Genomic DNA, 15441 nt, shown 5'->3' with positions numbered 1-15441 from the left:
AATGAATCCAAATGGAAACGACCAGTCGTGTGTCGCGCCCCCCCCCACAAGGGACAAGGGTACGTGGGAGACCACCCTGTCGTCTCCGAGGCACCAGCTGTTGGAACCGCCCTCCAATAGAGGTAGTGAAGCCCACTAGACAGCTAGTGTCTCCGGGGCTGAGCGAGAGGGTTAAGTGTCTCCACCAGCCCGCCATCCAACCTGGCCCACAATCACACCTATTCGGGAGATGAGTCAACCGTGAAGATGCAATAATCTCAACTTTATTGTGTCAGGGACAAGGTTAGATAGTGATAGGAGGAACTAAGAAGAGACAGTAGCAAGAACCAATAAGGAGCAGTTACGTCACTATCACTTAGGGGCCTAGGCAGATTTCAGATTAAACTATTAGGCAGGGCTAAGGTCAAAAGCCCACTTGAGGGCTAAAAGCCCGCCAACGCCAATCCAGCCAGGTCACATATATGGAAATGCTAACCCATGAGGCCGCCTCAGCCAACACCCAATAATGGCCATGGTTCCAAGGGAGGTAAAAGGTCCCAACAGTGGTGTATTGGCTGTAGTAATAATAAGTGCTAATATTTATTGAGTGCTTACTATGGGACAGTACCGTTCAAGAGACTTCACAGGTATCAATTCATATGATAATGAATCTCTATGAGCTAGATACAACCATATCCCTATTGTATGGATGAAGAAATTGAAGTACATACAGCTTAAGAAACCTGACTAAATTCACAGTGTTAATAAGAGATGGGACTCACATGTGGGTGTTAGTGCTTTGGAATTCATAGTCGTAGGCTTTCAGCTATTTTGCTGTATGATTTTGGAGCTTTCTGGATCAAGAATGGAGGCAGAGATTAGGAAGTCATCAGAATCAATTCAGATGTGAGTAGAGATCATCCTGAACCTTGAGGTTCTTTCAGATTGATTTGGAATTCCTACCCCATATCTGCCAGTGAATTCAATGCTTTCTCCAATATTCTGGGGATTCCCATAAGCTTACATTGATATGGTGTTTGTTTATTTGAAAAATTCCTGCCCTTAATTCTTCTGATACCATTCCCAAAGGCATTATGTATATTTAGTAGACTGTATAGATATTTTGAGGTGAGGGAGAGGAGGCACTGAAAAACCATCAAGCAAAGAACTTAAAATTCGAACATTAGAAATCTCTTTTCTTAAAAGTATTTTGACTGCCGTGTCACTGAGAATGTTCCACCTGTAATGTTTCCGTGTGGGGCAAGGGCCAAAGAAGGAAAGTAGTCGGGGGTAGAGATAATGAAGAGGATGATGTGGGCTGGTTCTTGAGAAGGTGAAAGGAAGAGAACCCAGATTATAGGTGAAGGAATGAATTGAGGACAGGAGGGACACATCTTTCACTCAGGGAAAAGCTGCACATGTAGCTGAGAGCATGGACTCCGGGGCAGAGTGGAGCCAAGGTCTACTACATTCCTAATATGCGACTTCATTGTAGAACTTAACCATCTGCTTCTCAGTTTTCTCAACAGAAGAGAAGGGATAATGTGCTCTTCACAAATCTTATAATAGAGTTTGCGGATTATTTCTGTAATTTGATGTTTTTCCATTTTTTATCCCAGATTGCTAATAATGTAATGAATAAATGAGAGACCATGTCTACTATATCTGCTACATTTCCCTCCCTCCCTTCAAAAGGACCTGTGGTTCTGTGGTCTTAATTGTCACCTGGAATTTTGAATAAACTTTGAGTGTTGACATCAAACTTGTATCCAACAGATCAGACCCAGACAGTTAGCAGATTTATTTTCCATTCTTTTGCTTCTTTTAAATTTGAGATCCTTTACATAGGAAATGCACATTCCATTTCTAGATCAGCTCCCTCTTGTCTTCTGTTTGGCCCCTTCACATATTTTCTTAACTTGTTTGGCACCTAGAGACCATTGAGTGTTCAATTAATGATCTAGATTGATTTCTACTGAAATAGCTCTATGTTAATAATGTTCATGCTGCTAAATCTGCACAGAGCATTTTCGGTCTTTATTTCACTTGATCTCTCTGTAGCCATTAGCAATGAACCTCTCCTGAAACCCTTTCTCTTTCTGTTACATGCACTTCTGATTCCCTCTAGTCTCTCATTTCATCTGTCTTTTGCTACTGCTCTACCTCTGTTTTTTTTTTTTTTTTCCACTGTTTCAATGCTGTGATTTCTCAGTTTTGTATTGTAACCCACTTTTCTTCTGGGTGGCTCATGTCCATGACTCTGCATATTCAAAATTAAGTAATAGTCTTCTCTTCAAACCACCTTCTTCTTTGTGTAACACAACATCATGAAAGGAGTCACCACAAATCCAAGTTTCCCTATCCTCCAAACTGCAGCCACGGTCACTTCTCACCAGGCCCTGCCAGTCCCAGGCACCTTACCATTGCTCCCCAATTGAAGATCAGCCCTGCTCCACCCAGTCACCAAAGCCAGCTTCTTCCTTTCCTGTTGCGGCTGTGGTAAGACCCTTGCCATTTATCTGGACTAACAACATATTAATTAGTTTCCATTTTTCCAACCATTGATTTAACTTTTGAAACTGTGAGCCAAATATGGTTCTCCTCCTGTAAGTTGTTCTTATTAGGTATTTTGACCTCTTCCTTGATAAAAGAAGGCTACAGAACCTTCTTTTGTCATGTCCAATGCTTCAAGCTAGCCTCATCTCTAGCCACTCCCAAGGCTCAAGTTAAGTTGTTTCCATTTCCCTGGATGCCACCCTCTCTCACCTTGGCCAGCACTGCTCCTTTGGCTAAGAATGCTCTTCTCCATCAAGTCTGCTGGTGTAGCTAACTTCTCCTCATCCCTTCAAATTCATTTCAGACATATTCATATGTGAAAGGTCTGTCCTAAATTTCTTCCCTCTTAGCAACATTTTTAATATTTATTTAGTTGTAGTTGGACACAGTATTTTTTATTTTATTTATTTTTTATGTAGTGCTGTGGATCAAACCCAGGACCTCTCACTTGCAAGGCAGGTGCTCTACCACTGAGCCACAACCCAGCCCATAGTCGGCAAATATTTTTAAAGTTTGCATTCTTAGGGCATATTTACTGTGCTTTATCTGTTAGTGGCACAGCTTGGTAAGGAGTATTCTTTGCAATCTGATAAAATATTTTCCTGTAGAAGAAATACACTCAGAGGATGAGAAGGTACAAAGGAGGAAAGTATTGTGGATCAACACAGAATTAACCCTTATTGACAGAAGGAAAGGAAGCAACAGCTGGGTAAACAAGCATCTGCTCAAAGAGACAGGAAAATGACAGTGAGTAGCCTCAAAATGGCGAATGGTCCAAAGACGTCAGAAAAGCAAGCAAATAATGTGAGGAAATGAGTTAGCTCACTGGAAAAGTAGCTGAAGCATTTCAACAGGAAGTAAATAATAATGAAAATCTTCATATTAAAGTTGGTAAGAGTGAAAAAGATTAGGACAAATATTTTATGTAAAACAAATGGATGTTTAAAATGAAATAAACTCTGGAGATAAATTAACTTGGTCTTTCTTTTTTAAATACTTATTTTTTAGTTATAGGTGAACACAATATATATATTTTTAATGTGGTGCTGAGGATAGAACCCAGTGCCTCACATGTGCTGGTGAGCGCTCTACCTCTGAGCCAGCCCCTTAACTTGATCTTTTAAAAAACTGTTTTAAACTGCAAAATCAAAGTTATAATAATGTCTAAAAAATTTAAAAGTACACTATAACCCTAATTTATTATTGCACAGAAAAAAGTAAACTAGAAACCCAGTTGTTTTATATTACATTTGTGTGATCACCAAGGAGCCCAAACTGTTAGAAGGAAATATTTAATAACACAGGCAACACATATAAATATATTAATCTTCAAACAAATGAAAGTAATACAAAGCTTGAGGTTTTTTTTACCTCCCCAGTCTTCCCGCCCTACCACTCCTCTCCCCTGAGTTAGCCATTATTTTCAGCTTAATGTATCCTTTCAATATTTTCCCATGAATTTACATCCATACTTGTAGCCATAGAAAATATCTATCTTTATCTCATATAATATACATTTATATATGATAAATAACTATATAAAATGGAGTAATAATTCTCAACTTCATTTTTCTAGGTAACATTTGTTTTGGAAATAATTCCATTTCAATAAAAATAGATCTGTGTCATTAAAAGAACTGCCATGGCTGGGCATGGTGGCACACACCCATAATCCCAACAGCTGGGGAGGCCGAGGGAGGAGGATCGTGAGTTCAAAGTCAGCTTCAGCAATTTAGTGAGGCTCTAAGAAACTCAGTGAGACCTTATTTCTAGATCAAATATTTTTTTTTTTAAAAAAAAGGGCTGGGGATGTAGCTCAGTGGTTAAGCACCCCTGCATTCATCCCTGGTGCAAAACAATCAAAAATTACCATGTATCCATAACATGGATCTTATGGTATCTTATTGATAGACATTTAGATAGTTTCTAATTTTCTGTATATTTAAGAAAACATCATAGATACTGCTGCAGTTCAGATCTGGAGTGTCCCCCAAAGGCCCATGTGTTAAAGGTTTGGGCCTCAGCCCACTGTGCTTTAGGGAGAGGGAAAACTTTTAGGAGGTGGGACCAAATGAAAAGAAGATCATTTGGGGCATGTCTTTGAAGGGCATATTGGGACCTGTTATGATTTAGATCTTTAATGTTCCCTCAAAACTCATATGTTAATGCAAAATTATTCAGAGGTGAAATGATTAGACTATGAGAGATGTTACCTCATTGGTAGAGGCATCTATTTAGTGGATTAACCATTTGAATGGAATACTGGGAAGTAACTGTATGCAGGTGAGGAATGACTAGAGAAAATAGGTCACTGCAGGTGTGCGCTTGGGAACTCTATCTTGTCCCTGGCTCCTCCCTGCCCCCCATCCCCTGCTACCTGACTGCCATGAGCTGAGACAGCTTTCCTCTTTCACCATGATTTCTGCCTCACCTTGAGCCATGGCAATGGAATCAGCCAACCACTGATTGAACTTTTGAAACTGTGAGCCAAATATGGTTTTCCTCCTGTAAGTTGTTCTTATTAGGTATTTTGATCACAACCACAAAATACTGAGCCATACAGAAATTGGTGCAAGGAGTGGAGTCATTCCTGTGATTTTATCTGATTATGGAGTTTACAAGCCTTTAGAACTGATTTGCAGGAGTAATTTGAAAAAGTTTGGAGATGCATGCTGTAAAATCCTTTGAATGTTGTATGCAGATCTTAGTTGATGATTCTGGTGGGAGCTCAGAAGACCAAAATGCTGATAGGAATGCAGACAGTAAAGAATGTGCTCATGAGGTTTCAGATGGGAATGAGAACTCTACTGGAAATTGGATTAGAGTCCATTTGTGTTACATTGCAGGGTGGCCCAACTTTTGGTAGGTTTACTGTGTGAATTGGGAGCAGAAAACAGAGAGGAACTATTTGAAAAACTTACAGTTTGGCCAGAAAAACACATGTAATATTGGGGCTAAGGAAGATGTAGAAGGGTAATAAAGATTAATAAAGCTTTGTACTTTGTACAAAGACAAGATGCCTTGAAGGCATCTCAGAAATCAGCAAGACCATACACATGGCAGGTTTAAGGATGTAAAAATGAAAATTTGTTTAAGAGATAATGGGAACATCCTATTCACACAGGGGTGCATAGGAAGTTGTTTTCCCAGGATTTGTTTCACTAGGCTTAGGTGCCTAGGCACTCAGAGGCCACTGCAGCTATGGTGTAAGAGGGCCCAGAATACTGCTGGAACTGGTGGCAGTAAGTGTGCATATTAGAAATGCTAAATCATCTTTTCAAACTGTAACAATTCATACGGTCATTTGAAGCATAAAAGTACAGGTTGAGCTTACCTACTGTGAAAATCAGAAATTTTAAATGCTCCAAAATCTGAATCATTTTTGAGCACCAACCTGACACTACATGTGGAAAATTCCATACCTGACCTCATGTGATGGGTCACAGTTGAAATGCAGATACACTAAAAATCCTGTGTAAAATTACTTCAGGCTATGTGTATAAGATGTAGGTGAAACATAAATGAATTTTTAGTTTAGGTCTGAGTATAATTCCCAAGATAGCTTATTGTGTATATGCAGATATTCCATAATCTGAAACACTTCTGGTCTCAAGCATTTAAAATATGAAATACTTGAACTGTAACTTTTTCTCACACTCTTCCTAGCCATCTTATTATAAGGTATTATAATTTTTACCAATCAGATGTGTGAAAAAAAATTACTTTGCTATGATTTTACTAGTTACTATTAAAGGCTAGCAAGTTCAATTTTAATGCTAGTGAGGTTGTACATATTTTAATAAGGGTATCGTTCCTTTGAACTTTCTAACCTCGGGCTCCACAGTTCTATATCACTGTCCATTTCTCTATTATGCTATTTATATGTTGGTTATCGATTTTTATTGTTTTTATTCTGGATACTGATTCTTTGTTATATTTGTTATTGGCATATTTGTAATTGATTCTTGTTGTTTATATTCTGGGTACTAATCTTTTGTTGTGTATGTTGTAAACATTTTCTTCCAGTCTGCTCACTCACGCCCCCTCCCCCCCACCACTTTCTCTCTTTTTCTTTCTTTCTTGGTATTGGGGATTGAACCCAGGGGTACACTACAACAAAACTATATCCCCAGCCCCTTTCTATTTTTTTCTTTGGAGACAGAGTCTTACTAAGTTGGCCAGGCTGGCGGTGAACTTGAGCTTCTCCTCCCTCAGCCTTCTGAGTAACATTAAATTTTAATGTCTCATCATCCTGTGTATACATAGGATACTTATAAAAACCTACAAAACTTTATAGGACACTTATAACATTACTCAATTACTCAGTTTAATTCTATAGGTGTCCTATGTACAGGAAAATGGGACATAATGAGTTTTATCTATATAACGTTTGCCTTATAGAAATCTTTAATTTCAAAGCAGTCATGTTTATCAAATCCTTTGCTCTATGCATTTTTTGCATCCCATGCATTATTTTACAATGATTTTTGTATCCCAAAAATATCTTACAGATATTTCTCATTTGTTTATTCTTCTTTTATAAAGTATCATTATTCCATCTGGAACTTTTTGAACAGTATAAGAAATAAATTTATCTTAGTTCTTATTGATTAACTAGTGGTCCCAGTACAATTTGAAATATTCAGTTTCTTCTGAACTGGTTTAAAATGTCACTTATCATGTAGGAGATTCTCAGATGTGCAAAGATCCATTTAGAAACTCTTTGTCCTATTTTAGTGTATATTTACTGTTCTCGCACAAAAACTCACTATGATTGTGGATTTGTGAATCTCTACCTATAATTTGATTAGCATTTTTATTATGATACTTGTATAATTTTGATATTGAAGAGTTAAGTCCTCCTTCTTATTCTTTTGTCCAATATTGTCTTGAGTATGCATACCGATTTATACCTCCCATGTGAAGTTTAAAATCATCCTATCATCAAATTTTGGAGTTTTGGTTGAGATTACATTAACTGCAAATTTTATGGGGAGATGTCTTTCAATAAATATTAAATATTTATTTACAAATTTATTTCAATGTGTTTTTGGGGCTGTGTTGTTAGTATAAATAAAATCTTTGTTTTATTATACTTTTCAAAAATATTAACTCTGCTATGTAGGGAAGCTAAAAAGATCTTGTGTAACTCTCTATTGGCTCCAACAGATCATGTTTTGGTTAGTTTTGTTGTATACACTAGATAGGTAATTACTGAAAGACTTTCCTTTATAAATATATTTGAAAATTTTTAATGTTTTTATTGGTACGTGTATAGTTACACAGGTGAAATGCTTTTTAAAAATGTTGTGTCAGTGTGTGTATCTTTGTGTTGTCTTCTCATTTTATTACATTTTTATGACAATGTAGCTGTGTAATGATTGTTTTAATATGTTGATTTCTCTTTTGTAATATGAAGTACAGTCACTTTCAGAAATTTTCTATTTCATTGTAAAGATATGCATTATTTTAAAATTAAGACTCACTATGATTATGGATTTGTGACTTTCTATCTGTTGCATTTACCAGATTTTGCTCTCTCTGTCTACATATATACATTTTTGTTTAAACTTAAAGTACAGAAAATTTCTCAACCATTGTATTTTCTTGGTGGCCTTGTGCATTTGATTGAACACAGAATGTTTATCTTTTTCATGATTCCAAAATGTATTTTTATAAAAATAACACAGTACATAGTTGTAAAAACTCAAATAGTACAAAAAAACTTTAAAATGAAAAGCAGCAATCTATAAATCAATTCCTTTCAGCTTGTCAAAAGGCCCTTTTAAAAAATTTTATGAGAAAGCAGCATGCTTAATTACAATTTTTATGTTTCCAACATGTCTGTTGGCTTCTTGTGGAAAAATAAAGCTGGAGCTCCCTTAACATGCCCACAGAGCACCCCTCCTCCTACACACTGTGGTTTCCTGGCCTCCCATTCCAGTCATATCACAATCAAATCAGTTTCTCAGTGGTAAGGTTTTAGTGTCTTACTTAGGTGTAGTTCCCATCTGAGACAGAAAGCTTATTACAAGTATCTTACATCCTGTTCAACTTTTAATTTTCCCCCAGATCTAATAAAGCCTCTTCGTGCAGCAGTAATTCATGGCTCGTCTCCCTTTGGAGCCGCAGCTCTTCTTTTTGATTGCCAAACACATTAGTCTGTCAGGGGCACTTTTTGTTGTTGTTGAGACATCCATCCTGGAGCTGTCCTTTTTGCTCACCAGAATCTGATGGATGGCTTTCTAGGCCTACTGTCTAGCTGTTTTCCTGAAGCTTTTCTTTACCGGAATTCATCTGTTGCTTTATTTTTTTTTTTAATTGACAGCAGCTCTTTCTTATTACCTAAATGTTCTTTTTCTTTTTATAGCATCCAAGTCCGAATGCAATGGCAATTAATATTTCTAAACAAACTAATTATAGATTTTTAAGAGGTTTTTTTTTTTTTTTTCCTGCCTATTGAATGATCTTGGTTTTCTTTGCGTTTGTTTTTCCAGTTTGATCTCGGACTCTTGGGTCAGAGGCTGTCCTTCATTGTCTTCTGATCCTGGTTCTTTAGATCTAGAAGCTCTATGCAGACACTGCACTTGCTGAAGGGTAAACTTTACTTTGAGTTGAGAAAGTGGCAAGGTTGCTTTCTCTTGGGTGGCTCCTAAATGTTGTTATCTGTAAGTCTTTTCTCTTGGTGGAGTGTCATCCTTCCACTTGGGAGTCTCAGCCTGTCTGTGGATATTGTGTGAGTTGAGAGTTCCCAGTTAACCCTTGGCTGATCCATATCTCGGCATGCACCCAGTGTCCCTGCCCGAAGACCAACACCCTCTCCCACACATACAGTGATAATTGACCAATGAAAGATTTTAGGGTTTTACCCATCTGGATGTCCCAGCCTCCCCATAATCTGAACAATACCCTGGCCAGTTGTTCCAAGACACCCACCTTTCCTGATATCTCCTGCTCTAGGCATAGGGCACTGCCTATGCCTAGACTTTTTTTTTCAGAGGTAACCCAGATTGAGATCCACTGAGGGTTTGCTTTCTTTTCTTTTTTATGAGTACATATTTTCAAAAACATCTTTTCTCTTAGTTGTGGAGATTTAGTGTAGGAAGGGAGAAATGAACCCTCATCATTTCTCTGTTCTGTTCAATTTTACATCCTAATTAGCAATTCATAACCAAAATGATTTAATATTTTTGCTAATTGAAACTCCTTGCTTGTTTGTTTTTTAAATTTTCATATCAATATGTCAATATCAATGTATTTAGACTATAATATTCTAAATATAAGCCTTCTGTTTATCAAATTTGCTATAAATATTTTTTCAGACTAATTTATTTTTATTTTAGCTATTTTATTTTTCATGGTAATGAAACTTCACCCCTTGACATATCAATTTTGTCAATATTTTCCTTTGTTGAAAGATATTTTGCAAATGTCTAAATCTGCAGTTGTTTTCTTATATTGTAGATTTAAAATATTTCTCTTACATATCTTGAAACTGTTTTGTGATTTTCTTTTGAAGCCTGAATCTATTCCGCCTCAAAATTCCAAACGGATACTAGTCGTGTTAATACCTTTTATTGAATAATTTTTAAAATCATTGATTTTATCTCCATTGTATCATCTTAAATTCATTTTTAAGATATGCTATATTTCTGTGTTTTCACTCTACTCTTTGGATGGGTTTTTCCTTCATGCCCATATTCATTATATATTAATAATTTCTATTTTAATAATTCATAAGCTAATTAAATTTCATTTTTATTCTTTTCAATTATTATTCAATTACTTTCCATTTATTCAGCACACAAGTCATCTGAGCTAGAATATAAAAATTAAAAGATGAATGAGACATGTCCTTTGTCTCAATGAGTTCATAGTCTTAAAGGATATATATGATCAGTTCATTTAAAGAATTTACAAATGCTTAAGGTAGAAGAAAGAAAGATGCCCTAAAAAAGAAAAGATGAAGTTGAGTGTTGATTTATAGGTAGAATTTCACCAGGGAAATGAATGAATGAACAGAACGGAATCTATGCACAGGTGTGCACACAGATATAGCTGGAGCACAGGGGAAGGACATGAAGACAAGCTGAGTGTCAGTCTTTTACATTCCAGAGGAATTTTATTATAATTTAGTAAAATTCATAACCAATTCTATTAAACTCTTGACCAGGAAAAATATTAATTACATGGGGTAGGCCATAAATAATTATAGAATTGAGTCCTTAAAATCATTTGTTGAAGAATGGGACAGATAAAAACACTGAAATACAATGGATAAAACTGGTTGTTTGACAATGTCCATAAAATTGAGATTATAGTAAATTAAAGATGGAGCTCATTTTCTAAGAGGAAAGACCATCCCTTTCAAGAATAACCAGTCAGCTTATACCATAGGAAACAAAATCAATTGTCATGATTTTATTGAAGCCCCCCAGTAATTCTCTACTAATGTGTAGTCCCCTGCAGAGATAAAAGTTATCAGTTCCATGAGCCAACAAAGCCCTGGGGAATAGGAGTAATTGGACAGTAATAAGGAGGGAGTATACTGTTGCAAGAATGAAAGGCAATAGAAGTATATCTAACTGCTCTTGGAATGTTGATGGTGACATGAGAGAACAAAATGTAGCTCAGGGAACAGTGTGGGCATATCAAGAGCTTTCTCTTAGTAAGTTCTAACATGGTGTGGTAAGCATCACATTGCACACCCTAAATATACACATTTTTAAATTGTAAAATATATTTCAATAAAGCTCTCAGGGGGGAGTTCTAAACATGTTTAGAAGACAGGGAAAATGGTTTAGTAGAGGTGAAACAGTTAAATGTTCAAAGAGGAGAACCTACTTTAGAACATGAGTTCTTTAGGAAGTGTGAAAAAAAAATAACAACGTGTCCCAAGATACAAAGGGGAAGAGAGAGTGTTTCTTCCTCTTAGGATGGTAGCAGAGATAAAATTAGAAGATTTAAAGAAAGGGGTACTGAGGGACAGATGCATAAAGCTAGGCATCTCACATTGATGTTTTGATCTTCTAAATAAGTTTATTTCATAGACATCTCTATCAGAATCACCAGAGACTACTGGATAAAAATTCCACCCTTGGATCATTCTTGTCAGAACTCAGGAAGTTGATTTTAGTGAACTGTCTAGGTTATTCTAACTAGAGCTTGAGAACTATTCTTCAGTGAAGTAGGAGGTTATCTACACGGTTGGAAAGCATTAATGTTTTAAGGAAGAGAGCAGAAGATATGGGTGGATATGGAAGAAATAAAAGAATTGCTGAGCAGATCCCATGTCAAAGTTGGGAAGCAAGAATCTATTGCCTTGTTAGCAGGGTTGACTCAGCTACAAAACATGGTTGACTGTGCTTCCATGGTTCTGCTAGGGTAAAGTGGTACTTCTGAAAGACCCTGTTACTACTTCTTTATTTGTCTGTGCACAGGGAAAATTACCAAAGGCAGCTGCTAGATCAAGGATATGAAAAAAACAGAGAGATTTTCCTTCCTTCTGGGCTTGAGAAACACACCTTTGTTTCTTGGCAGGCAGAATAAATAACACTGATTACTACATAAAATCCTATGGATTTGTATATTCAGAGTTTTAATTTCAAATATTTATAATGAGCCTCTCAGCATGTCAGGGACTTCCCCCTGCTAGTTGTGGCTCAGTTCTTGTCATAGATGCTATTGCTTCACCTGCATGTAACTGGTAACGAGCAGTTTGGATTTGTGAAGAAATCCAAAGTTAAGACCTAGTCTCCTGGATTGTCTTTTTTCCTTTTCCTTTTTCTTTCCTTCCCTTCTTGAGCTACATTGGCAGCTTCTTGCCCGATCTCCAAGCTGCCAACCTCTTCCTTGCCAAGATCATCTTCTATACATTATATTTTTTTGATGCAGTCTGACAACTGTAGTAAGTAGCCACTGCTGGGAAGGTTCCCCATCACCACAGAGTGATATCTAGACAAATTGGAGAGACATATAAGGGTTTTTGCAGCATGTCTTGTCTTCATGTCTTCAACCACTGTCCCCACCATCCCTATCTCCCAAAGTCCAGGGACAATGACCTCTGTCATTGTTGCAGTATACCTGCCCATGACCACACCCTCCTTTCTGGATTAGCTGCCACTCTTTCTATTGTTTTCCTGAGGAGGTGTCTTCAAACACTGCCCCTTTCTGTAGCTAACTTAGACCCAGCTCTGTCTTACAGGCAGAATATTTTTCCCATCTCTGTTCTACTTTATACAAATATCAACCACTACATTTGGAGTATCATATTGTATTCATTAATATTTTTGTTACCACAACGGGAGTTGAATTTCCTGAGACCCAAAATTGGTTCATTAATTTTTCATTTCCCCACTGACACATAGGAAGTATACCTTAAATTTTAGTTGAATACATTTGAAACTGAGGGCCTCTTTATGTAATCAAAACTGAAAGAGCATAGCAAAGTCGCGTTCTTTGGAGCAAGCAATATGGGCAACTCTGAACCATTTTAGAAGTCCTTCTTTTTCCATGTACTATTATACGTGGATAATATTATATAACCTGCACTAAAGATGGGCAGCTGCCCTTGCGTGAACTATATCCAAAGTTGTGAGACCCTAGTTATAACATTGATTAACTAAACGCTTATAGAATCATGGAGTTTGAATGGGAAGAAGTGTCTTGCAAGAGATTCTTTTGATTTGTGATGAGGAAACCACTCCTATTCTGATATTAGACCATGCATGTAGCTTTCATCAGACCCCCAGCCAACAAATTTTAGGAATTCATGAGAATTAAATCCTTTTACATTCCAGGTAAATACATTTTGAAAAAGAGCAAAATGTACAAAGCATTTTAGTTCAGAAGAACTCCATTGGGGAATGTTAAGTTGAATTTAAGGCATTGGGTGGGAGAAAGCCAGGCTTCTTGTAAGAGATAATTGGTAAGTTCAAGGAGGGATTTCAAATACAAGTGAAGTATTTTTCATGTGTTTTGCTGAGATGATTTGAGCCATCAGAAGACAGAAGAGTGGATTTTAATGTTTCTTTTTCTTGAGGTTTAATTGAGCCTCTTCTCTCTAATAGGTTTCAGAACCTGCTATGGTCCAGAAAGACATTTGTGGACAACATGAAAATCTATAACCACAGTTACATCTACATGCCTGCCTTTTCTATGAAGACGGGAACAGAGCCATCTCTCCGGGTTTATTATACACTGTCAGATGTTGGTGCCAATCAAACAGTGCTTTTTGCCAACCCCAACTTTCTTCGTAGCATTGGAAAGTTCTGGAAAAGTAGGGGAATCCATGCCAAGCGCCTGTCCACAGGACTCTTCCTGGTGAGTGCAGCCCTGGGCCTCTGTGAAGAGGTGGCCATCTATGGCTTCTGGCCCTTCTCTGTGAATATGCATGAGCAGCCCATCAGCCACCACTACTATGACAACGTCTTGCCCTTCTCTGGCTTCCATGCCATGCCTGAGGAATTTCTCCAACTCTGGTATCTTCATAAAATCGGTGCACTGCGAATGCAGCTGGACCCATGTGAGGAGCCCTCGCTTCAGCCCACTTCCTAGGGACAGTGGAAGGAGAGAGAGGACTGAGCCAGGGTCTTTTTGTTAGGTTTTCTATGTGACTCCAAAGGAGAATGGTCAAGTTTTTCATGGATTTGCATGGGCCACTTGGAAAAAGAAGAGAAGAACAACAAAAACCCAAGCAAAACTCTACTTTTAATGACAGCTTGGAGGACAAAGAAGAAACGAAACATCCTGTGAAACGTTCTACAGCACATGGTGAATTTACAACTCATAAAATGCAGATGAAATGACATTGGTAAAGCACATATACGTGGTTCATATCTAGAAGATGCAATTCAAAAATAAGATGAATGCTAGTTGTTGAGGCTACGGAACTAATCAAGGAGGAATAAAGGAAATGCCAGGGCAAAAGTGTTGCTTGGCTCATAATAATTTTAAAAGACCTGTCTTATTAAGACTAGCATTAGGACTGTAGGTTTTTAAAAATTATTATTTATTTTTTGCCCTGTTTAGGGGCAGTGGGTAGGTGATGGGGTAGATTTAAAAAATCCCTTATTGAGTAATAAGGATACAAAATGCTGTAACTGATTATTGTGATTTGTTGAACCAAGTCTACATTAACTATAGTTCTCCTCCATTTCTAAAACTTTAAATAAGATTTGTTTCTTCCCCTTTTGTCAAGTCTACTTAGACAATGTGAAGCATTGTTGAATTTAGACTGTGTTGATTCATAGTCTGGATAACATGAGCCACTTTCCTGCCTCAGAATTTAAGATGTGAATTCGATTTTAGGTCTGCATTATGTAAACCTGTTTGCATTGTTATCATTATTTTAGTGCAAAAAGAGTACATATGGAATACTCATTTGTAAATGGCATAAATGCCTCCATAATGTAATGTTCAGAGATGAAGTAAAGCACAGTGACATAAGGTGAGCATCTGTGGAAGATGAACCAGAAGGCAGATCCCTTTCCTATCTAACATAATATATTCACTCCAAGATACATCATATATATGCACCCATGCATATAGACACGTACGCTCTCACACCCACTACACAGAGATAATTCTTGTAGCTCATTCTTGTGTAACTATGAATGCTATACCCACATGACTTGGTATGGCAAAAATCAGTTTTAGAGAGCTACGTATAAACTGGTAACACAACTTGCAGATATAAGACATGCGAGTTTATTGGTTGCTGCTTGTCATACCAGCACAAAAGGCAAGTATAACCCCCAATACTTATTCTAGAAAGAGCAGAATTGTTTTATTCGTTGATTCCCACCAAAATCTCATGAATGGGCCCTATGTTAAGCATGGTCCCTCAAGGCATGTTTCATACAAGCAAATTGATATGAATTAGTAGCTACTTACTTCCTTAATAAC

General features: G+C 37.2%; 1 protein-coding gene across 1 annotated transcript in view; it reads left to right on the top strand.

The window, feature by feature from the left end:
• ST8SIA1 (ST8 alpha-N-acetyl-neuraminide alpha-2,8-sialyltransferase 1) overlaps nucleotides 1–14091 on the top strand; it is a gene marked incomplete at its 3' end in the record, with an annotated part of 142793 nt that extends 128702 nt beyond the window's left edge. Inside the window, exon 5 of the mRNA XM_081311250.1 lies at nucleotides 13605–14091. Coding sequence (XP_081167376.1) covers nucleotides 13605–14091 — 487 coding nt within the window. The remainder of the gene's footprint in view (nucleotides 1–13604) is intronic.
• Between the last annotated feature and the right edge of the window lie 1350 nt (nucleotides 14092–15441).

The sequence above is a fragment of the Spermophilus citellus genome, assembly GCF_964194105.1.
Source record: "Spermophilus citellus genome assembly, chromosome: 10".
Taxonomy (NCBI): domain Eukaryota; kingdom Metazoa; phylum Chordata; class Mammalia; order Rodentia; family Sciuridae; genus Spermophilus; species Spermophilus citellus.
Note: the sequence above shows the minus strand (reverse complement) of the source record. Positions and strands in the feature narration are given on the sequence as shown.